Source organism: Protopterus annectens, chromosome 6.part1, assembly GCF_019279795.1.
Source record: "Protopterus annectens isolate FY-2018-M chromosome 6.part1, PAN1.0, whole genome shotgun sequence".
NCBI lineage: Eukaryota > Metazoa > Chordata > Ceratodontiformes > Protopteridae > Protopterus > Protopterus annectens.
Window position 1 is genome coordinate 79,705,450 of NC_056738.1, and position 24,290 is coordinate 79,729,739.

A 24,290-nucleotide genomic window follows, 5' to 3' on the forward strand; every position below is an offset into this window, starting at 1 on the left:
AATTTGCTGTGCACTTTCTTCTGGAACTACTTGCAGCTCCTGAAGTAGTACTATCAGAAAAAAAAGTGAAAAGACAGAAGTCACCCATTCACTCCCATGGAAGCAGTCACACTTTAGTTAAGTTCAGCAAAGATGTGGAGGTGGGGAGGGTTACTATGTTCATATGTGTGGAGTCATGTGTCTGTCTGTCAATCTGTTGGGGTGTGAATGAAACCAGATGAAAGTATATGTGTGTGTGTGTGTGTGTGTGTGTGTGTGTGTGTGTGTGTGTGTGTGTGTGTGTGTGTGTGTGGATGAATATTGCGTGTATGTGTGTATGCATTTGCATGTGCACATACATGTGTACCGTACCTAAATGTGTGAGTTAGCTTGGTGACTTTGCCAATGTGATAAATAAGCCATCAGGGTAAACACCTCTGCCTTTGCAGATTTGACAGTTTGGCTGCACAATTGTTTAATAAGGGTGATCCAGAGATATGCTAATAAGCCGCTAATGAGGTTTGTCTCAATGTGGCCATAGCTGTCTCTAAATTGCATTTTCTCACTGCTGCATAAATTGACTTGCATACTATATATTTCATTTCTATCAGAGTTATTTTATTTCTGTAGACACACCTTATTGTCTTGCCCTAATTTTGTGACATTCCAAAGGTTTCCAGATACAGGTAAACTTGCAAAGGCAAGAGCAATTTGTTCCAAAACTGCTGATAAAATATTTTGTAATGTTACTAATGCACCTTGGGTTGTGTTTATAATATAACTATTACATAGCAATAATTTATTTTTTTATCACTTCTGACATGAGCAGTCATACATTTACATAAATGAAAATAAACCATATTAACATATTTTAAGTTTCAAACATTATACATCACTTCTGTACAGTAATTGTCAACAAACATGACCTAGCTCATTCATTTCCTGCCTCCCCTTAAACCTCAGTCCTCCTCCAAAACATTATTCTGCATGTTATGTTCCAATAATTCTGTTTTTTTCTATGTAATTTGCTCCTACCCATTCCAGTTCTTTTATTTCTGTTATTCTATTCACCATTTTTAGTATACTTGCTTTAGACTTTGATTTCCACTTTCTACTAATTGCTTTTTTGACAGCCGCCAGAATTAAACTCAACAAGGCCTTACTATGCCTAAGCAATTCCAATTCTGTATCGCTGCACAAAAAAAAAATTCCTTAGTTACACCAATTTGATCACCCAGTATTTCTGACAGAGTAATCTGCATGGAATTTTTAAAGTATGACAATTCATTACACTCACAAAAAAATATGTTCCCATTTATCTCTTTCTTCCCCATCACACCTCCAACATTTGCAATCTATCTGAGGAAAAATTCTTTTGAGTCTGCTTGGGGTGTAAAATACCTATGCAAACACCTCCAAGCCAAGATTTTAAACCTTCTAGGCTTTGTTGCATATTTGGGAGCCATACATATATCTTCCATTGCTTCTTTGTGAATTGCTTATCCAGTCTCTCATCCCAGTCATTTCTAATGTCCTCTGATTGATTGCTATAGTTATCATGCAATATTTTATGCACCTGACCAATTATCCATTTTTAACAGCGATGTCTGTTTGAGATTCTACTAAACAATCTACCAGTGCTGTTTTTCTCCTATTCCTTTCTCTTTGCCTATGCTGTGATGTCAATCTTTAATAGGGAAGGCAATCTCTAACCTGCAGCACAAATTAATTATTGGCCTCTTCCCATTCTGTTACCTTTCTCTCTCTAATTATTTGCTCCCAATACCTTGGTTCCTTTGCCAGTTTTCTCCAGTAAATTCCAGCCCCCTGTTCTCTGTGCCCCTAACTGCTGTCACCCTTTTGGCAGATTCTCCATTCCTGTGTTGGCTTAGTTCTTAGAATACTTTCTGCTACTTTATGAATATAATATTATGTATGATTATTGTTATTCTCCTTAAGCATCTGGATCCAAAATGCCAGTCTGTCCTTATTTCTTAAGCTCCCTCTCCCATCTCATCATCTTTTTCTACTTTGAATTAAAGCTTTCTGCTTGTGCTATGTATAGGAGACTTAACTATGTAGCTCTGAAATGCCTCCTGATATCAAGTAACCCCAAACCATCTTGTTCTGTTGGAAGGATCAATTTTATCCCCTTGACTCTTGCCATCTTCCCCTCCCAGATAAAATCCTTCAACTCTTTATTAATTGCCATCCACAACCTTTCCTCTGGTTGATAAAACATTTTCACTATTTGTATGTTGTTATCCATATCCATAAAACAGAGCTTTCAATTTTTCATTTTGGTATTATCTTTTGTTTAGTCTCTTCCCACATCCTTGTACAACATATTTTTGATTTTATATTAGTATATGAACTCATTCTTTTGCTAAAGCAGCCCATATTTTTTCAGTTTTTAAATAATTAGCAGATTGTGATTCTGATAATGCATTCTCATATTCTTTCCAAACTTTTTATAGTTTCTGTTCTTACACTCCCATAATTTCCTTTCTACTTGACAATATAATCATTAATACTTCATTTTAAATAAACAGCACCTTTGTATCTATGTGTCACACAAATTTCTTAATCCTTTACTTTCTTGGATAGTGACAGTATTTGTCCCCAGAGTGACATATAATGTTTGACGATCAGTTATTTGAATATCAAAAAGTGTTGCATCTAAGAGAATAAATGTTTATAAATGATTAAAACAACCAATCTCAGTTGCCGTTATTATTGTTGGCCCCAAACTTGGTCTTAAGGCAGTCTTCCCATATTTAAATGTTTATTTTAATGTCATCAGAAATTTTTTGTTTCACTTATCACTAATGACAATTCCAGTCACCTATTATAATTATTTCCATTTTTTTTCTAACTCTAACAGTTATAAATATATATTTTAATGGAATTGAAGCATAACTTACAATCAAGCAAATAATTCCCATACCATTTCATATATCACAAACAAGATATCTACCTGGTATCCCTACCAATCTTTTTTTTAAATACAAACGTCTGTCCTTACCAGTTCTACTGTACCTGAATATAACTCCTTACCAAAACTCCATAAAACATTTGTACCCCACATTGTTTCTACTTGCTGTTTTTGTATATCAGATGGTTTTCTAATATCTAATTAAAAGACAACAGCTGCTTTTACTTTATTACAGAAATGCATTGTATAATCATCAATATTCATTTGTAATACTGTTTACATTACATTACATTAATACAACATATAGAAATAATATCCTTCCCCTTTTGACAGTTTGCTTTATGCAGATCTTCTTTTCGGTCTCTTTCCTGTTGTAGTATATTTTCCTTCAGTACCATCACTAGTATCTCCTTCCAGGCCTTCTCTTACACCCTATTCACCTCCACCTTCTTCAGCTACACACCAAAAATTACAATATATATATATCTTTATGCCCTTCCTCACTAGCTCTCAAAGTCTGCCTCATATCTAGCAAGTTTTGCTGTGTCACAATTTATAGTAGCAGTATTTAACTCATATTCTTCTGTCTCTTTGTTGCAGACACTCAAACCAGAAATGCTTTAGCACCTTGCATTTTTAACAGAATTTCTCACAATGTACCATGCCTTAATTCCCCACATTGGGTGCACTTTATTTTAGTACAAGATTGTATTCAGTGAGCATATGTGTCACAAAAATCAATGCTCAGGATGATCTGCATGCATAACATAAGCCCTATAGCCAGCAATGGAAACTACACTTTTTGCTTTATTTTGCCATCTTTAAGTTTAAGGACAGTCAATATTTCTCATGTCCAAGTCCAGAGATTTCTCTCATCATTTCATATTTTAATATCACAAACATCTTGACACATTTGTTGAAAATAGAATTTATGGACATAATTTCCTACTTCAGAAGTTCAGAAATTGTACAATAATTTTCTTTTTATAGTTCTTATGTAGGGCTTAGCCCTAATATTAGTAAACATAACTGCTTTAAACTGCATAACTGCAAAAACAATGTTCAGCTAGAGTCACATTTGCAAATATAATGTTATAGAAACTTCCTTTTCCCACGAGGATGAAATTAACATCTGTCACACTAACATGCAGTAGCACAGCAAAGTCATCTCAAACAGCATACCTGTAAATAGTCATGTCTGCCTTTGATGATATTCAAAGGAGTGATAAAGATTATTTTCTACTAACCCATTTGGAAAAAAGCCATTATTTTTTTCACAGCATCACCATAAGAAGTAACAGAACTAGCCCTGTTAGCGATGTCTCTCATGTTACAATGGCCAGTGTTCAGATAGCAAAAGCAAGAATCAGCAAGGGGTCCTTGACAATAGATATAATTTCTTCTCCAGCTTGTTCACTACCTTGCAGCTCCATTTCTCCAGTGTTGTCCATAATCTGTCTCAAAAACATTGCTGAAGAATCCACGTTTGCCTTCATTTATCTTTTTTTTAAGTTTATCCAAAGATAAACCATCATCCTGCAATTGTATATCATCCACTGATTTTTTCTTAATTAACTTCTTGATAGGCATGCTCTGTTCCACCCTTCAACCAACCTCTAGCCCATCACAACATTGTGCCCTAGCCCAATTTCCTGTATGAGTTGTAGAAATACCACCTTAAGTCTCCCTGCAAAGTGGCCACTAGCCTAGTAGGACTAACCCAATCAAAACAGCATAAATAAAATCACACATCAGGCCTCATGCGATCTAGATATATACATACATATATACATACATACATGTACATATACATACAGAGAGAGAGAGAGAGAGAGAGAGACAGAAAGGGGGAGAGAGAGAAGTATGGATATAGACAGTTTATTGGTTGTTGTGTCTTTCAGCATTTCCCGGTTAGGGGTCGCCACAGCGGAACTCCGGTCCGCTAATGATTGGCAGTAGATTTTTACATGCCGAGTTGCCGGCCCTGACGCACAACCTTCAATGAAGGTACGCCCATTCACGCATGTCTCCACACAGAAGACGCTCTAGCTGAGAATCGAACGGGACAATGTCTTACTGTGAGGCGACAAAGCTACATTGGTATGTTTATTCATATCGTTGGGTGTGTGCATGTGCTCAGGTATGTAGGCTGCCATGCTTGTCTTGCTGTTTGTACTAACCATGATTGTTTCTCTACCAGTGACACATGGTGTGGAAGGATGCCATGATGGCAATGATATGAGAAATGCACATATGCTTCTATATGCCTGTTGTGGTGTTGATTTTCATCTCATATCCTAGTGTTTGTATTATTTCCCTATTATTGGATATTCAGTCTCCATCTGAGGTCTAATCAGGCCCAAAAAAAGCAGTTATCCCCCCAGTGAGACAACCATGAAGCTCTACTCATTTCTTCCTGGTAAGCCAACAAGGACATGGGTTACTAGTCTATCCTGAGTCACCAGTATTACAGAGATCTACCAGCCGAAGAATCTGATGTGTGGCATTGAGCTTGAGACTGAGGAGGAGTGCTTTAGCAATGAGATAGCGACAACATTTTGGTAGAATCTAAATTTGTGAATCACTGAGGAAAGATGGCTTCCAACATCATCCTAAGTGTCAGAGTAATAGTTTTTGTTTTACTTGGATCACTTGTCTGTGTACTTAAAGGATTTTCGACTGGAAACAGACTGCCTGCCTTGCTTGGATTACTTTATATATATATATATATATATATATATATATATATATATATATATATATATATATATATATATATATTTTTTTTTTTTTTTTTTTTTTTACTTAAGATGAGTTTAAGTTTGCTACATCTACTGCTATTTTCTGATTTGATTAATATACAGTGATTAACTAGAGGTATATGGACAGACAATCTTCCACACAGAGAAGTTTCTTACACTGTTTTGATAACACCAACCTCCTGATGTTCCTTTGCAGAGTAAAATCATTTACTCTGAGTGGCATTTACCTTTGTTATACTTAGTATGGCTGGGGAGGGGTAGCAGATTATATTTAAGTAATTCTTTGTCTGACACTGTCATTCAGTCACAGGGAGGAGTGGCAATCCATACTGAAATAATTCTTTGATTGGCACTATCATTCAGTCACATGGAGTGTTCCCTTTCCTTGAGCTCATAGGTGCAGCTGTGAAGTGATGTCACAGCAACATACATGAGGCTCTGTGCTTTGCTCTAACATGTCAATCAACACACTTCTTCACCACCCCCAAGAGGTGTATACTGAAGTAAAAGTTCTGTCAGTTGTAGTCTAACCAAGGCATCTGACTGTATAATCACTCCCAACCCCACACTCAACTGAGAAGGAAGAGTGTCTCTGAGTCCCTCAATCGTTCACTTCACGACAAGTCTTTTTAAAAAATGCCAAGCTCTTATGTCTAGGCTGTTTGTCAGTGGTTTAGCCCCATAACTATTCCTAAATCTTCACAGATGGTGTTATAGAAAGTGGTAAATAATGGTAAAGAATAAGTTAACATGGAGCAGACAGCCTAGATGCCAGGTAAAACAAATGTTTTGTGCAGGATTTATAATAATGTCATCTCTAAAAGTAGGTATTGACAGAAAAGAAGAAGAACCATGTCTGTGTAGATTTCTCTGAAGTTTTGTTTTCTTATAATAAACATTTCTCATATTGTTTTTATTGAAATTCATATATATATATATATATATATATATATGTGTGTGTGTGTGTGTGTGTGTGTGTGTGTGTGTGTGTGTGTGTGTGTGTGTGTGTGATTATATATCATAACAATGCAGTTGCATTTTATGTTCTGTATTTCCACTTTTTTATTCTGAGAATGGGTGGTTTGGCTCACCTGTTTCACGTATAAATACAAATGAAATGGGGCATGCCAAGGAAATCATGCCTCGCATTTTTATTTTTAATTTATTTTTCTTGTATAAATTGTTAAAGTTGATGCTCCACAAAATCATCTCCAGGTATAAAGGCATTTCTCATTGGTGTGTAAAATCTCACTGCTCAAATAAAAGAAACCATAAATTGCAAACATAGTTTTAAGATCATAAAATGAAGAGAAAGCAATTTGTGACAGACATTACACCTTGTAAGCATTTCCCAACTTTGAAGATCCAGACATAAATGTTGTACTCATCATGGGGGAATGAAGGAAGGAAGGAAGCCATGCTTATGTTGCTACGATTATTAAGATGATTATCATAGTGACTTCACTGTTTTGAGAATGATAGTTTCTAAAAGAATATATTACAGGAAGAAATGTTGTAAGAGGCCAAATAACTCACCATGTACTGTATTAGATTATAAAAGAACAGTTATACAATAATTAGAAGTATTCCTCTGAAGGATTTGTCAAGATATTTTTTTTATTCCTTTTCTTTCTTTGTATAGGTATTACTATCTTGCTTTTAAGGCACATCAGACGCCTCCTCTTACAAAAGAAAACTGTAAAGTTATACTAGAGAAAGCAAAATTAGACAAGTGGATCATTGGCAAAACAAAGGTATGGTTTTAACTGAGACATTTTCATTACCATGGCTTGTGCCTTTTTACTGTCATTTTCTGGGACATATTAAACAGGCTGTTTTCAACTTCATAGCATATTTTGAAAGTATAACTGGGGAAAAAAAACAAAGACACAAACGTGTATGTGTGTGTGTGTATGTATTTTTGGTGAATATTTACTACACTGTCATTTGAACGGCTTTACTGAAATTTACATAAATGCAGCCTTTACCTATAATTTATAGGTGCTTCATGTGTTTTTCATGGACAGAGAAATACTGAGGCAGTAGTACAGTAGTAGTTCCATTACTTGTTAATGGCTGCTGCTGCTGCTGTTGTCATTTACTAATTACCTCAACAGTATGACTAATATGATTATAACTGCAGGGGCTTTTTTATATCAGTGGCATGTATTATGTCACCAATAGTTTTATTTCTGCCCTTCTATGATGATCAAACCCCCTCATTCCTTACTGGTTTACTTATCCTACTTTGTGGTGACATACAAGGAAACTTTGACAGCTTATGAGAGCTGGAAGACACAGCTGTCATCTAGTGGGAGCTTAGAGGTTTTGCATGCACCTTGCTTCTCCTCCTTTGGTGGTCAGTGGGTGCACTGCCACTGAGAGACCTGCAATATTGACCCAGTGATATGTCCATGCATATGTGTTTGTGTGTGTGTGTGTGTGTGTGTGTGTGTGTGTGTGTGTGTGTGTGTGTGTGTGTGTGTGTGTGTGTGTGTGTGTGTGTGTGTATTTTAACACAGTGTAAACTGCTTCCAACTACAGTGCTAGAAATTGCTTAGAAGACTAAAGCAGTCATCTTCTGCCTATTTGATGCTTGTAGACTACCACTCAAATTCCCTACCACCACATTGATTCAGTGTCCTGGCTTCCTAGACAAACCCAGGTTGACAGAGCTGGAGGCAGGGCTGCATGAATCTGTACTATTAGTAAGTCATCAAGATATACCTGGTTGGGTGATATTTATGTATTCCCAATCCCCAGTGTTACTAATCACTGATTGCAGTCTCTACACTTTTAATGTCATTGCGAGATCGTAGCATATGTAGCTTACCTGACTTACAGGGTGTTTCTTCTTTCTTCACAGTTACATGAACTTGGAGTTAATATAGCTAATTAAGGGGGGGTGCAGGATGCTTACCTTCCTGCAAAAGCATCACTTTAATGCTGTGCAGTTTGACATTTCAGTCAGCTATACTGATGACCAGTTATAACTAATGAATTGAAGATTCATGGAGCTAGGTCTTGGAGAAATGTAGGGGATCCCCTGCTCTAACACACAACTTTTGTTCTGGTATCTGAAAAAATGATTTGTAAACTTCATAGTGGCTATCCTACACTCTGATGAGTACATTTATATCAAATGGCTTTTTATTGTGTTATTTTGATCACAGCTGGTCAAAAATACTTGTGTTTTAATAGATTATAGTAGTGGTGTGCCACATTGTTTTTTTTTCACTTTTCATAACTGTTTTCTAACAATGGAGTTGATACATTCAAGTAGGATAGTGGAGGTGAGCCCCTCACATGGAGATGCAGGAGGGTGTACCTTACTCTGACCCTTTTTTCTCTTTTAATTTCAGTTTTGAGTTATGTTTCATGATTTAAAATGATGTAGTATAATTCAAACTGATGCAGTCTGAGACAGGTAAACCATTCTTAGCAGCAACTACATGTATTTTTAAATCTGTTCCTAAATCATATCTTTTTCACTTGTGATAGATTGTTAATAGTGTGTTTACCAAATAGTGTACACAGTAAATGTATTAAGCAGATGACAGAAAAACATTTGGAAAAATGTTCTTGCAGTAGGAAATATATGCCTAAGAAAGTACTAAAGCTGAGAAAAAGCTGCTACTACATGTAAAGTATATAGATTGAAAGTGAAGCGATAACAGATGTAAAAGTTTTAGAAATAATTTTGTGGCAGAACAAAGTCTGTATCACTCTTAAATAATCTGTAAAACTTCACTACTGGTGTTTGTACTGCTGAAAGAAGTTGTTTGTGTTGGCATTCATAAAAGAAAGCTTAAAATAAAGTCAGTTGCATTTGTAACTGCAATAACAAAAATTAATCCACTAAGGAAATAATAGTATTGTTAATGAAGCATGACTAAAAGGTCCATGTTTTTCTTATGATGGAGTGCAGCAGTTTTCTCCTATGTATTGTACAGTAATGCTTAAAACAGAACAGCAGGCAAATTAAATGTGGTGGAGGTATTTTATTCTGCCGAAATATTTCTTTCAACTAATCCTGCAGCTACACTTCTGTGAAAAAAATCTAATCTGGAGTAGAAATAAGTGATGACAGGTTATGAGGCAGAGTTTTAAATTAGAAGTATGTAATCTGTGAAATGAAAGTCTTAAGATGTGCAAAATAAGTGTATAAGAGCTGAAAGCAATCCATTGTGTGGGTCTAAGACATTAATCTTATGTTTGCATTAACTGTTAGACATTTAAAGGGACACTGTGCTATGGAACTTTGTAGATTAAAAACACATTACTGGTGAGGTGAAAAACAATATTCAGTGTGTACTGAATGTAAAAGGGTCATTATGTAACAAACACAGACTACAGATGAAACAAAGCAGGGTATTGTTGGTCATAAGTTTATAAGTAGGCTCCGCTTATGTTTCAGATTGATAGAGGTGTGATATTAAATACACCTGAAATATGAAATGGGATCAAGCAGTGTGCTGATAACAGACTGGGTATATCTGAAGGTGCCACTAGCATGCATCAAAGTGAAACTGAAAATCAAAATGTATTTCAAGCTGATGCCGAAAAATTAAGCAAAATACTTGGGTAACTGGGCATGATGGAAAAAAGTTAATGAGTCTAAGACATAAAATTCAATAGACTGTAACAATAAAAATGTTAGAAAGATATCAAACACAAAAGAAATTATGAAGGAGTGTGGTTGAAAAAATAAATGTTGAAAAGTTATATATAAGTTGGAAACAGAAATACACTATTCTTTATTATGAGAGACAAAATAAACATCAGTCTGAACTTCATGTGACTTTTCAATGTTTACAAACTTAAAAGGAGAAAATATAGCAAAATTGCAAACCGATTTTGTGTTATTAAAATCTTATCATACCTCTCAGCTGTTCATAATTATGTCTCATATTTTTGATCTGATTCTCATAACATTTGTGGTTTTCTGGCAAATCATTGAGGTTTGAAGTCATAGGTAACATAATACATTTGTGTTTTAGACTTCATATCCTTCAGAAAACACATGCTAATACAAATTCTGCTATTCTAGCAACATTCTAAGTTTATAAGAGCAATATTTAAAATGTGTACCTATTTTTAGGCCTTTGCTCCCCCATTATTTTAGGCTTGTCCAGATTTCTTGCACTAGGAAGTTGAGAGGTATGAAATTCACTAAAACGGGACATAATAGCACACATTATAGTTCTGGGTGATGCATTTGGCAGGGCAGAAATTAAATGTTGAAATAAAAATAGTTGAAAATATCTCTGATTAAGTAAAAAGGTTTGTGTGATAATGCAACAAGTAGAGGTTTTAATTATTAACAGACTATCTTTTGTGAACACAGTAATAAAATAACAATATAAGTTGTTGTCAACATTAGATACCCCATCAGCTTCCCTCAAGCTCAGAGCGCTAACTAGTAATGTGTGATGAGAGACATTTTTTTGGGTTAGAATGGGAGCAAAATAGTTTGTCTGCTTTTTATTCATCACTTCATACATTGCATTGTCTATAAAGGCAGTGGAATAACCCCTTTTGGAAAACATAGATTTCAAAATTTGGCATTCATCCCAAAAATCCACTTTTCTTAAAGTCATCCTGGCTGCACGGACAAATTGGCTCCCGAGCTTGAGGGAAACATATATATATATATATATATATATATATATATATATATATATATATATATATATATATGGATTCACTTTAGAAGCTCGAAATACTGAAATATCGAAATTCAGTATTTCGCACCATAAAGTGGAATCCTGAAAAGAATGAAAACTCATATGCTCGAAATTCAAAACCTCACATTCCAGAGATTTTGAATTAGTGCTTCTGGTCTTTCAATGTGGTTATGGATCCAGATAAGTGATTCTGTGTTAAGGGTTTTGGGTAGGGGCTATGGTGTGTGCTAGTGTGTTTTGTTGTTGTGATGTGTGTGCGAGGAGAATGTAGCTTGTGTCGTGGTGTTTTGTGTGTTTTTATATGTAGTGCAACCTCCAGAGTTAGAATATTTAAGTGGGGGGGGGTGTGGGGGGACACAGAGGTGTAGGACAGAGCTTGTGTTTGTGTGTGGGGAGGAAGATGTGAGTTTGTGTACAGCAGAAGCACTAATTCAAAATCTCCCGTATGCGAGATTTTGAATTTCGCGCTTCTGAGTTTTCGTTCTTTTCAGGATTCTACTTTATGGGCTCGAAGTACTGAATTTCAATATTTCAGTATTTTGAGCTTCTAAAGTGAATCCATATATATACATATATATATATATATATATATATATATATATATATATATATATATATATATATATATTTTTTTTTTTATATTATTTTCTTATTTTTTTACATGCATTTTATTTAATTAAAAATATTTTGCACTTTTAAAGTTGAAGAGTTGTTACATTTGGTTTTATTTATTGCTATGTGTGCCTTATTTCTTAAAACTTGTTATTGTGTATTTTTTAACTTGTAAACCTTTTAACTTGTACGTTTCTTGGCTTTGGAAACTATGCTGGGGACATAGCTAACAAGACTGTTTAGCAATTCTGATTAGTTTAGTATAGTATAAAGGGAAGTAGAAATGCTTCCATGATTATCTGATGAAGTTTCAAACACTGAGACAAAAGCACTTATGTTTTTATTTGTTTGGTTTATATTAGTTTACTTAATAAATTAAACCTTGTGTGGAAGAATTTCTGGTGTGGTTAAGTCCACTGTGTTTTTATACTAGTTTGTGCCTTCTTAATGTTTATGTTGGTATATCTCAGGGAAAATATTCCTTCAAAACAGTTACTCAGTGTGCTGTGAACTTATTGAACTATGGCTTACTTTAGGCAATCTAATGTTCAACTCCTTAGCTGCTGTTAATTACCCTCCATGGATTAAGATTGCCACAATAATTTCCTGGCATTCACAGACAATATCCCAATAAGCAACAGCTCTTATATCTGCAGTGACTTCAACTATCCTACCATTTATTGGAGCACCTACACTTCTAATGTTTGGTATGCTCAGCAGTTCCTGGGCTGGGTAAAGAAAAACACCCTGGATCATCATTTCTTCAAACCAACTTGTAGCATAAACATCCTTGACTTAGTACTCATATATCTGGCCTGTGTCTGCTTCTCTGCAGTGGTTGGCCTTTCATTAGTTAAGTCTGGCCATAATCCAGTTATAAATAAAGAACTTGTACTGAGCAGGAGTGAAAGTGAGGAAATGACAATAAATGATAATCCCAAATGTAAAATCCACGTATTTATTGCAGACAGAAATAAACGGATAAGCGCTTTCACTGTATTAGCTTCTTCAGCGCTTATCCGTTTATTTCTGTCTGCAATAAATACATGGATTTTACATTTGGGATTATCATTTTTTGTCATTTCCTCACTTTCACTCCTGCTCAGTACAAGTTCTTTATTTATACCTCTCTTTATATTTTTTCTGAGCAGGGGCATTCACCTGTGAAGCAGCATCTTGTTTGACTTCTTTATTATTCATAATCCAGTTATATTTACTTTTAAAACTTATACTTCCACACTTAAAAATAACACCCTCTTTAAAGACTTCAAAGTGACCAACCTCAAACAACTGTATCATAAAATCATAAAATTTATGAATGTTAACACCATGGTTAATTCCAGTTGTGCAGCCAGTTACACAAATTATTTTTATTCCTATTTAGGTAAATGTGCTAAATTAGCAGTCCCTTCCAAAACCAAATATAAATTAAAAAATAAGCAAACCGGGTTATCTACAAATATTAAGAAACTGAATAACAGAAAGGAAAAATAAACATTTCTCTCCCTCATAGAGCTAGAACCCCAGAGCATTGAAATAGTATTAAAAAACACACACTAAGAAACTTAATGCAGCAATAAAGACCAATAAAGCATCCCATGAATTAAGACTAGCAACTGAGGCAGTCGATAATTACAAATCCCTCTTCAGTTATGTAAGAAAAATGAAAAAGAAAATTCCCTTCTGCAACAAGCATTTTGCATAATAGAGCCTTACACTGAAACCCCCAAGACATTGCAATATACTGGCTAGCAAGTTTGCAGCAAATGTTTCCACTGAAAGCATCACCCCCTCTCAAACCATTCCCAATTTAATCCCCTCCTCCATTATCACTAAGGAACACATTCTTAAGGTACTCTCAAAGACCCAAGAATGCTTCCTCCATGGGTCTAGACAACATACTGGATTGTCTAATAAACAATGTTAAACATGCACTCATTGATCCTCCCCTCTCCTCCAGTTGTTTAAACTAAGACTTGCTACACATTGTGTCCCTGAATCCTGGTGCACTACTGTAGTTATGCCTCTCGATAAGGACAGACCCACCATGGACCCTGTAGACCATAGACCCATCAGCCTTTCAAGTCTTTTTTTTTTCAGTATAGATATCTTTATTGAATTATCACTTGTGACATAAGCAAATTTACATTTATACAAAAGGTTCATAGGTTCATAGGTTGGTACTAGGCTAGCAGCCCTAGGGCCTATGCAAGCCTAGCCGTAACAATTCCCTGGGTATTTCTTCCCACAATATTTACTTCTCTGGACCCCTGTCTAGCAGGGTGACTGACATGATCCCCGGGGTGAATTTCCTATCTCCCATCCAATAATCAAGGTTCCTTTTGAAGAGGGCCATGGAGGTGCTCTGCTTGATATGTATGGGCAGTCTATTCCAGAGTAAGGGGAGTCTCTGTGTCAGGAACCTATCCCTCCAGCATGTTTTGTTCATTGTGATGACAAGGTTTAGATCCCTGGAGCATGTGGCTCTGAGGGATTGGAATTTCTTTAAGTGGAGCATGTCCAACAGCTCAGGGGTTGACATGGCCTTGTATGTTAAGCAGAGATCGCCTCTAAGTAGACGATATGCCACAGAGTATAGGTGGAGTTTTTTTAGATGATCAGCATATGGCATCTGCTTTAGGCCTGTGATTCTTTTAGTGAGGTATTTCTGTGGCCTTTCCAGCTGTTGCAGATGTCTTGTGAGGTACATACCAAACAGGGCATTATACTCTATAATGGGTCTAATAAGGGATGAGTACAGTGGGACAATGACCTCCTTTTTTTCTGGATGAAAAGCCCTTAGTGATGAGGTGTGCCATATAGAAGGATTTCCTGACTGTTGTGGCGATGTGGTTATCGAAAGTGAGACCACTGTCCACCTGTGTCCCTAAGTCTCTCATCACACTTTCGATGTTTAGTGTCCTGCCACCTATGTGGTAATTCATGGGTACATGTTTTTTTCCAAAGGGGATAACTATACATTTCTTGGCATTAAGCTTGAGCCCATGGCTCTGTTTCTGTAAGGCCCTTTTGTAGAATATCCACATCATTTGGAGATTCAGTAATGTCTCCCAGTTTGCAGTCATCTGCGAACTTTGTTAGCCAGAGTCCCTTAGTGTCATCCTTTACTTCAGAGAAGTAGATGCCAAACAAGAGTGGTCCCAGGACTGAACCCTGAGGTACTTCACTTGTCACTTGTCTGGAGATGGATTTGGAGTCGGCTCCTTTTACAGTCTGGGTTCTCTCAGTAAGTCAGTTGGCAACCCATCAAGTGATGTAGGGATTTATGCCCAGCTTAGTACGTTTATCTATGATTCCAGAGTGGGGGAGGGGATGGTGTTGAAGGCCTTGGCGAGGTCCAGATAAGCTGTGTGGACCACCTTACCCTCATTCACAGCTCTGGAGACGGATTTGAAAAAGATTCAGGAGACAAGATCAGCCCTTCACAAACCCAAACTGGGTGGGGTCCAGTGTTTGAAGGTTGCCAATGTCTTTGTTTATAAGTTCCATGATAATACGTTCCATGTCCTTTCAGATCAGGCTTGTCAGACTGATGGGACAGTAGTTCCCGGGATCCAAGGTGGATCCTTCCTTTTGGAGTGGGATAACTGTAGCTGTGCGCCACTCAGTGGGCACAAATCCTGAGGTGAGGCTATGATTAAACATGATACTTAGGTGAGGTGCCAGTTCATTTTGTAGTTCATGTAGTACACAGCCTGGGATGTCATCTGATCCCATGGATGCTGTATTCTTAGCTTTAGAGAGTGTGGTTTCTACCTGTGTGGCTGTGATTATCAGAATTTGGCAATCTTTTGGTATTGAGATGGGCCCTTTAGGGGGTGAGAGGGGGGTGAAGTTGGCACTAAACCGATCTGCCAGGATATTGGCAATATCCTTGGGATGAGTATATTTAATGCCATTCTGGTGTAGCTCAGAGCAGATCTGAGCATTGCCATTTAGATTCTTGACATAACTATAGAATGCCTTGTGGTTGTCTTTGGAATCTTTGGCAATTTTATTTTTGTAACTAGCTTTTGAGTATTTTATGAGGGATCTCAGCTTCTTACTGAGGCTGGTGAGGGAGTTTTTTGCATCCTGGGATTTTCCTCTTTTCTGCAACAGTTTCTTCCTTCTGTTGTATAGTTTGTTTATAGCAGGGGACCACCAAATTGGCTTCCTTTTTTTGGAGAAGAGCATCTTGGTTCTATTTGAGATGGCACAATTCATGCACGAGTGGATGTGCTCATACAGTGCCTTTGTGTAGGATTCTGCAGTCGAACTTCCAGATCCCGTCTGCATGGGTGTTATGAAGTTTGTCACTTCTGACTTCAGTAGCATGAAGTTGGCTCTGGAGAAGTTTTTTAAGGAGGTTTCCTTACTGGGGTGCGGGGGTGGGATGTGGATGTCAAAAGTGATTTGCTTATGGTCAGATCTGACCAATGAGGGGGTGACCACTGGTGTGGACATCTATCTACCATGTTGGTAATGACCAGGTCTAGGATATTGGAGCCCCTGGTGAGACAATGGATTAGTTGATCCAGGGCGTTGGAATTTATGAATTTCAAGAACCGTTGGGAAAAGGAGTTGGTATCCAAGTAGTTTTCCCAGTTAATGGCAGGGTAGTTGAAATCACCCAGTATTAGGGTGTTTGGTTGTATCTTAATATTTTCCAGTATGTTTAGAAAGGTGTAGTGAGAATCTTGGGGCATGGTGGGGATCTGTAGCAAGCTACAATTTGGATTGCAGTCTTACCTAGTGTTAGTTGCACCTGGAGAATTTCAGATGCATTGTATTGGGCAACTAGCATGGAGGTGTGAATATCCTTGGTGAATATGGACACTCCTCCTCCTTTAGTGTTTCGGTCTTGGTTTTGTGGCTGAAAAGTGTGGTAAGAATTGTAGCCTAGTATTGCAGGGGTGCTCTCTGGAGCCTTAAACCAGGTCTCAGTTACTGCACAAATATTGATGTTCTCCATTTTTAGGAGTGCCTCGAGAGAGTGCATTTTGAGGTTTAGACTTCTAGCATTGAGAAGCATTACCTTCAGATTTTGCATGCTTGTATCTGTTACGGTGGTGGTTTTATCCTTTGAACCTTGCCTAAAAAAGGCACTATAGGAGTGGCAAGAGCTTTGGCCAGTAACCTGAATCCCAGGAGTGACAGGTACAGACCATCTCTGGCAAAGCATTGTGGTCTGTCGATCATGTCTTCCCAGGCAGACAAATACTGGATCCCCTTTGAATGATACTCGAAGCTTAGCCAATTGTTGAAGTCAGTCATTTTGTCCTTATACTGTGGTATCATTCTGTAATCTGTAAAAGTAATCAAATTGTATTAAATTGACGTTAATAAACATTCTACTTCACATATATTGCTATATATCATATAACCTAAGCAACATTACATCACTTATTCAATTTTTACCCCTTTTTTAAACAAGAAACATCTTTATTAAACCATCACTTATGACATAAGCAATTATACATTTATATAAATAAAAAGGAACCACACCAACACAATCCTAGTTGCCAAACATTTTACATCACAAATCATAGTGACACACTCCCAGTTGCAAACATTCTACATCACTTATAATTTTCTCAATCATTTTCAGTCAGACATTACATATCTCATTTAAGTCCTGCCTTCTTTTAAACCTCATTCCTCCCCTGTATGTATTTTCCCACAATTCCCATTTTTTCCTATGTAGTTTGCTCCTACCTTTTCTAAAAAATCTCAATTCCAGTTATTTTATCGCTGTTACTATATTCACTACTTCTAATATAGTTAGTTTAGAGTTTGATTTCCATTTTCTAATAATTGCTTTATTGGCACCATGATTAGACACAGCAAGGCTTTACCATACCTAGACAATTCTGATTCTGTATCATAGCTCAGAAAAATCATCTCCCTTGTAACACCAATCAACCCACCCAGCATCTCTGACAGTGCATCCCACAGGGAATCCCTAAAAAATGCCAACCCACTACACTCCCAGAAAATATGTTCTGAAGTATCTCTTTCTTCCCTGTCACACCTCCAACATTTGCTGTACCTGAGGAATAATTCTCTGGAGTCTTCTTGGGGTATAACATTATCTATGTAAACATTTCCAAACAAAAATCCTAAATACTCTAGATTTTGTTGCATATTTGGGAGACATACATATATCCTCCCATTGTTTCTTTGTGAATTGCCTATCCAATCTCTCTTCCCAATCCTTTCTAACCTCCTCTGACTGATTCTTATAATTATCATGCAATATTTTATATTCTCTACTAATTAATCCTGTTTAATAGCAGCTTCTGTTCTAGATTCTACTAAAAACTCTACCAGTGCTGGTCTTTTATTTAGGACCCCCTCTTTCTTTCTATTTGCCTATTCTCTGATATCAATCCTTGATAGGGAAGGCAATCTCTAACCCACAGTCCAAATAAATTTTTGGCCTCTTCCCATTCTATTACCTTTCCCTTTCTAGTTATTTGCCCCAATACCTTGGTTCATTTGCCAGTTTTCTCTAAGAAATTTCAACTCCTTCTTGCCTATTGTCTGTATCCCTAATTGCAGTCAACCCTGTCAGCGGAATCTCCTTTCTCCATTCCTGTCTTGGCTTAGTTCTTAGAATACTTTCTGCTACTTTATGGCTATAATATTCTGTATGATTATTGTTATTCTCCTTAAAGGCCTGCATCTAAAATTCCAGTCTCTCCTTGTTCCTTGAGCTTCCCCCGTTTCAACATCATCCCTTTCATCTTTGAATTATAGCTTTCTGCTTGTGCTGTGTATAGGAGCCTTAACTGTGTAGTGTTGAAAGAACCATTCAAAGTGGATAATCCCAATCTGACCTGCTCTAATGGAAGAATCATCTTATCCCACTTGACTCTTGCAATCTTCCCCTCCCAGATAAAGTCTTGTCTGTAAAGTCGTGGAGCACATCATCATCACCAGCCTCATAAAATCAACAACTAGACTAATGACTTAGCAAAACTTACTTCAATTCAGATTTGTAAAGAGCAGGTCCTGCCTGCTGAATTTTGTTAGCTTCTTTCAAAAGGTGACACAGGTATTGGACGGTCACCGCACGATTGCACCATCCATGCTACCTACCTTGATCTGGCCAAGACATTTGATACTACACCATATAATGGTGTTCTTTATAAGTTGATGGCCTTAAACATAAACCCCTACCCTATAAGGTGGAGTGGGGGATGAGAGCTGTTTCGTCACTTAAAATTGAGAGTTATTACATGTGTAAAAGTATCTTAGTGAGTTGTCAAATCTGTGTATTGATATGAAAACTTTACTTCAATTAAGGTGCAATTAAATTTATAAGTGCAGCATTTATGTGATCTGTAAAAGTCAAAGATTTGCAAATACATACAGCTTATGTAGTTATGTATAAGTAATGAAGGGTTGGTAATGTGTGTCTTGAGGGAGCCTCAAGACAAGACAAGTCAAATCAAAATTCTCTCATTGGCAGAGTTCGTTATCTTTGAAATCATTCATGTTGGGTCAAGGTCAAAAACAGAGATACGCATATTAATGTTAATGCTCTGACAGGCAGAACATATGAAATAAGACATGATAAAATGGTCTATAGCTAATTTGTACCAGCAACTCCATAAGAGAGTATTTGAACAGTTCAGCAAATTTAGGCTTAATGCCTGAAGTTAGCACTCAGACAAAAGAACAGCCATTAACATGATTGCATTCACAAGAACTATTATTAAAACATACCCAGCATATTAGATCATGTCAGATATATAGTATTTGTCCATCTATAACTCCATGTTTAATGCAACAAATTACATGTTTATTCTTCTGTTGTAGCTACCACATCATCATAGTGGCTTTAATGCACTCAGTCCCCCATAGCAGGAGGTGCCAAGATCTAAGAGTTTCATTCATGAGAACACTCAAAGCTCAGAGACAAAATCAGTCCTTCTGACCCTTGTTTCTAAATCTCTGATTCATTTATATTGATATTACTTCAGAAACACAATCATACCTAATCCATGTTCAATTTAGTCAAAAATTGAAATAAATATTCCAAGGGAGATGGGTAAATTTGTTTATATTTGGCATACAAACCGCAGTAAATAACCTTCTGGAAATGGAAGCATGTGTAAGGAATAATACGCTTCATCTCAATGCTGACATTTTGAAAGACTGCAAAGATATTTAAGACAATAGGTTTGGCAAGGAAATATCAGTTGAAGCAAAACTTAGATGAACCAGCCATTGCCAATTGGTAAAGACAGTAAACTCATAAAGTGCCATCATGAGATTGTTAGACTGTTCTTTTCTTCATAACCCAACCCAGCATGTGCAAATGTCAAACAGCCTTTTATATCATATATTTTCCTACACTAGAATAATTTAATAACTTTTAATATTGTGTCATGAAATATGAAGTAAGGAAGAACAAGATCAATATGGCCTCATGAGTTACAAATGGTATGTAATCCCCAAAATACATAGAGTTTTGGTATAATTGTTAATTAACCCTGATGGAGCCACCACTTCACATTCATATGAGGTAGATATCAATGTGTAATGAGTCTCTACAGAGTTTATAAAATTAAGTTAGAACCATTCAAACATAAGGAATGTAATTCAAATTATATCCTAGAAGTCGACTATTACCAAATAATTCTTAACATATTTGTAAAATGGGAGATGGATTATTAGAGTTAGTTCTTTAAAACAGTTGGTAGTGATTAGATATGCAAATTTTAATTTAATTCTATACTGTACTAACATTGAGTGCAGTGCCATTCTGACTCTTTCTTTTGTCCTCCTTGGGTAAATCTGTATGAATTTTAAATTCATAGCCAATGATATATTTTCCTCTGTGGCTACAAGTACTTGAAATGAGTCAGATGCACTTCATACTTTAATCCAAAATACCCTTGTAAATAATCTTTTGGTTCGTAGCATGACTCTATGTACTCTCTCCACTAAGTATGAACTGAGCACTCTAGGGGACTCTGCAGCCATTATAACATTTCTTGTACAGCCTGTCATAGTTTGTCATTGTGTTAGTCTTTCCAAAGCTCTAATAATGATAGTGTATCCCTTGATTTTACTTCTAAAGATGTGAGACCATCTTTGAAGAAGACTGAATAACAGTCAAGTTGGAATAGTTCTGGGTGTTATGGCAGTGTTCCTATTTCACGACACATTTTTTTTCAAATTCAGTTTAATCAGATTGCAGCTTATAAGAAGAAGTACACAGTGGTTCAAGTTCTTTATTTTAAGGCTGCAGTGTCTAACAAAGATGACTGTTGCAAAATGGGGGAAGGGGGCATCTATAGCTTATAATAAGAGACCAAAGCATACCAGGGACTGCAGATCCAAGTTACAAAAACATTCATAATTTATCAAAAAAAACCTCCTGCCTCCATCTGTACACTTATCTGACAGTTTTCATGCAAACAAGCTACAGATACCTTTTAATATTTTTCCGTATGGTGACTAGAGGGGACAGCAAGGTGCATCCAGTTGTTTGCTTTTCTGTGCCTCTTAACTATTGTATCTCTTTTATATTTTTGCCAGAGTCTATAAGAAACATAAAATAATATGTGAAGTATACAGCCATATAACTACAGTGACTATATTCCCTGCAAAATTTCAGGACATTGCCACCACCAACCTTCTTTCATCCCCAAAATCTCACAGTGTACTGCTCACTTGGTACAACAGTTTGAATGGATAACATGTAACTGCAGCCAGGATAAAGACAGGCAAAACAAATCTACCATATTCTTCTTTTGGCTTTTACTGGTCAGGGGTCACCACAGCGGATCACCTGTCCGCTCATGATTGGCAGTGGAGTTTTTATGGTGTCGAATTGCCAGCCCGGCGCCCAACCTTCCACAGAAGGCACAAAACAAATCTACCATATTAATGTACTGAAACCATAGAAAGACACAGAGAGTTCTGTCTGTAGTGAGCTTTTAAACAGAGTTCAAACAGAAGAGGCCAGGCGATGTCTCCTGAAAGTGCAGTTACAGCATTTTAATCATAAATATGGAAGAAGAAGTAGGAACGTTTGTCTTAAGAAAAAAAATGCTCAGAAATGTCTTGGAGAGAGAAATAAGCTGATATATAAACATCTCTCCATAAATATTTCCCCACATTTCAGTCAAACTACGTGATGTAAAGCCATGACAACATGCTATCTTTATTCATAAACTCACAGTATGTTTCATGTTACTTATTTTTGAAAAATTATATTTTTATGCTTCTCCATTCTTGACAGGGAAGACTACACTACCAGACTGATGACCTGTTGTCTTTATTCCCCCTTGTACTTGACTATACAGATATAACACCATAAATGTCTGTTCACTGTTTCCTCAGTGGCCAGTCCATTAGAAATCAGTCAGTCTACAATGATGGATCAAATAAAAGCAACATGTCTAAGTAGAAACCATGAATGCTTCCAACCAGAAAACAAATTGCTACTACCAGAAAAAAAAAGAATGATGTTTCCACCATAAATTTTATTATAAAATATAGAATCTTTATCTTAATATCAGATAGACTTCATCAGAATAAGTTAAACACTTGTAAACCTCATATTAAATACCCTCTGTAATGAAGTAATGAATTACATAACAGGTATTACAACACAAGATATAAGTAAAAAATGTCCAAAATAAGTTAAACATCAAATGAGAATGCAAAATGCATCTCCATCAAATCTGATTGTGTTTCATTTTAAAACACTATTGATGGAAATGCTATTATTTAAACAGGGTACTGAATCAGAATTGTTTCAGCTGCCAAAATAATTCTCTATAAAGCAACAATTTTGCAGTCACCACCTGCAGATTTAACCTGTACCTTTTCTAACCTGAAAAAATGAAAATGTATTAAAATCGTTACAGTTCAAACTGTGTTTAAGGAAAGGAAAATAAGGAAATAAAATGTGAGAAGAAGGAACAGTAAAACTTTTTTCCAACCCTAGGTATCTATTCCTATCCGTTTTAGTAATAGCTTTATTATCTGTGCTGTCTTTACAAAAATAAAGTAAAATAGCCATGTTAAATTTTTTGTGCTATTTTAAAAGTGGCTTTATGAAAAATTGTGAAAGAGTCATTCCTTTTGTATATCATTTTGTAAATAATTGGATCAGTAACGCACTCTGCGTACTGCCTACCAAAAAACAACAACTTCTTCAAGTACTCTACCTGATGTAAAGGATAAAATTGCCAGAAATTATCTGTGACAACCTAACTGCCCCTTAATGACAGACTTTTTCATCATGAGTAGATTATTACTGTAATAATCTAAATGCACATCAATAAACATAGGTCTCCTGTAAATTGTCAACTCAAATTGACTCAACTCAATATTCTGCCCAACCAGAGGTCTTACCTGGTATGGTGCAGAATATGCTGATGACTGGCAGTGGTGAAATAAATTGGCAGGATCGTAGTAGTTGGTCAGATGGTCAGCAGACATGAATATAAAAAAAAGAATAAAACATACATATTTAAGAGTCTGTCAGAGTCCTTGGCAATTTCCTTGTGGTGGCATATAGTATCTCTCAGAACATTTTATGGGTCATCCAGTCTGACCTCCAGCACATTGACTTGTTCCTACAGTGTACAAACTATTTGTGAGTTATCATTCAGAACATGGCAAACATGGCAATTTCAGTCCTTTGTAACACAGGGATGATGGGAATATAGTGGATGGCTGCCCTGCTGTACTTAGCTGTGGAGAAGGATATAAAAACATTGCCTCCCTTTGATATGTTGAGATGCAATAGAAAGCCATGAAATGATGCAAAAAAAAAGGACTGAAAATGTAGGAAAACAACAAATGCTGAACATTGTTTTTCTCCTTTAAGGTTGTTTTTTTGCAGGGCACGTAGTCCTCCACAGTCCATGCACTTCTATATTTCATCTCTGCAATTGCCATACCTCAAGGAAAAGGAAACTTTCTTAGAAATGGCAGTCTCTGGCATAATATATGTATGTCTGCGTTTTCAGTCATTCAGTCTCATTTTCTGGGACTCTTGAGTTATGACATTTCAAACAGTTACCCAAAAATCACTTATACTCACCATAACCAGATGACCTTGCTTTAGAACAGCATAGTTGCACATGTTAAAGAAGTAAACAATAGCTGTCTAGATTCAAATGAAAAAAACATGGTTCTAGTCACCTTGTGAGTTGTGTTTTAACAGTCATCTTTGCTCCACATGGCCATTGGTCACACCTGTTCAACAATGCTTCTCAGGAGTACATAAAGTTCCACTCTGGAAGAGGAAGGCAGGATATTTCTTTTTCAGTCAGCCAAATG

General features: G+C 36.5%; 1 protein-coding gene across 1 annotated transcript in view; it reads left to right on the forward strand.

Moving 5' to 3' along the window:
- Positions 1–24,290, forward strand: part of MYO3B (myosin IIIB) — a 2,630,788-nt gene that overhangs the window by 1,885,877 nt on the left and 720,621 nt on the right. The window contains exon 19 of the mRNA XM_044075508.1: positions 7,319–7,430. Coding sequence (XP_043931443.1) covers positions 7,319–7,430 — 112 coding nt within the window. The remainder of the gene's footprint in view (positions 1–7,318; positions 7,431–24,290) is intronic.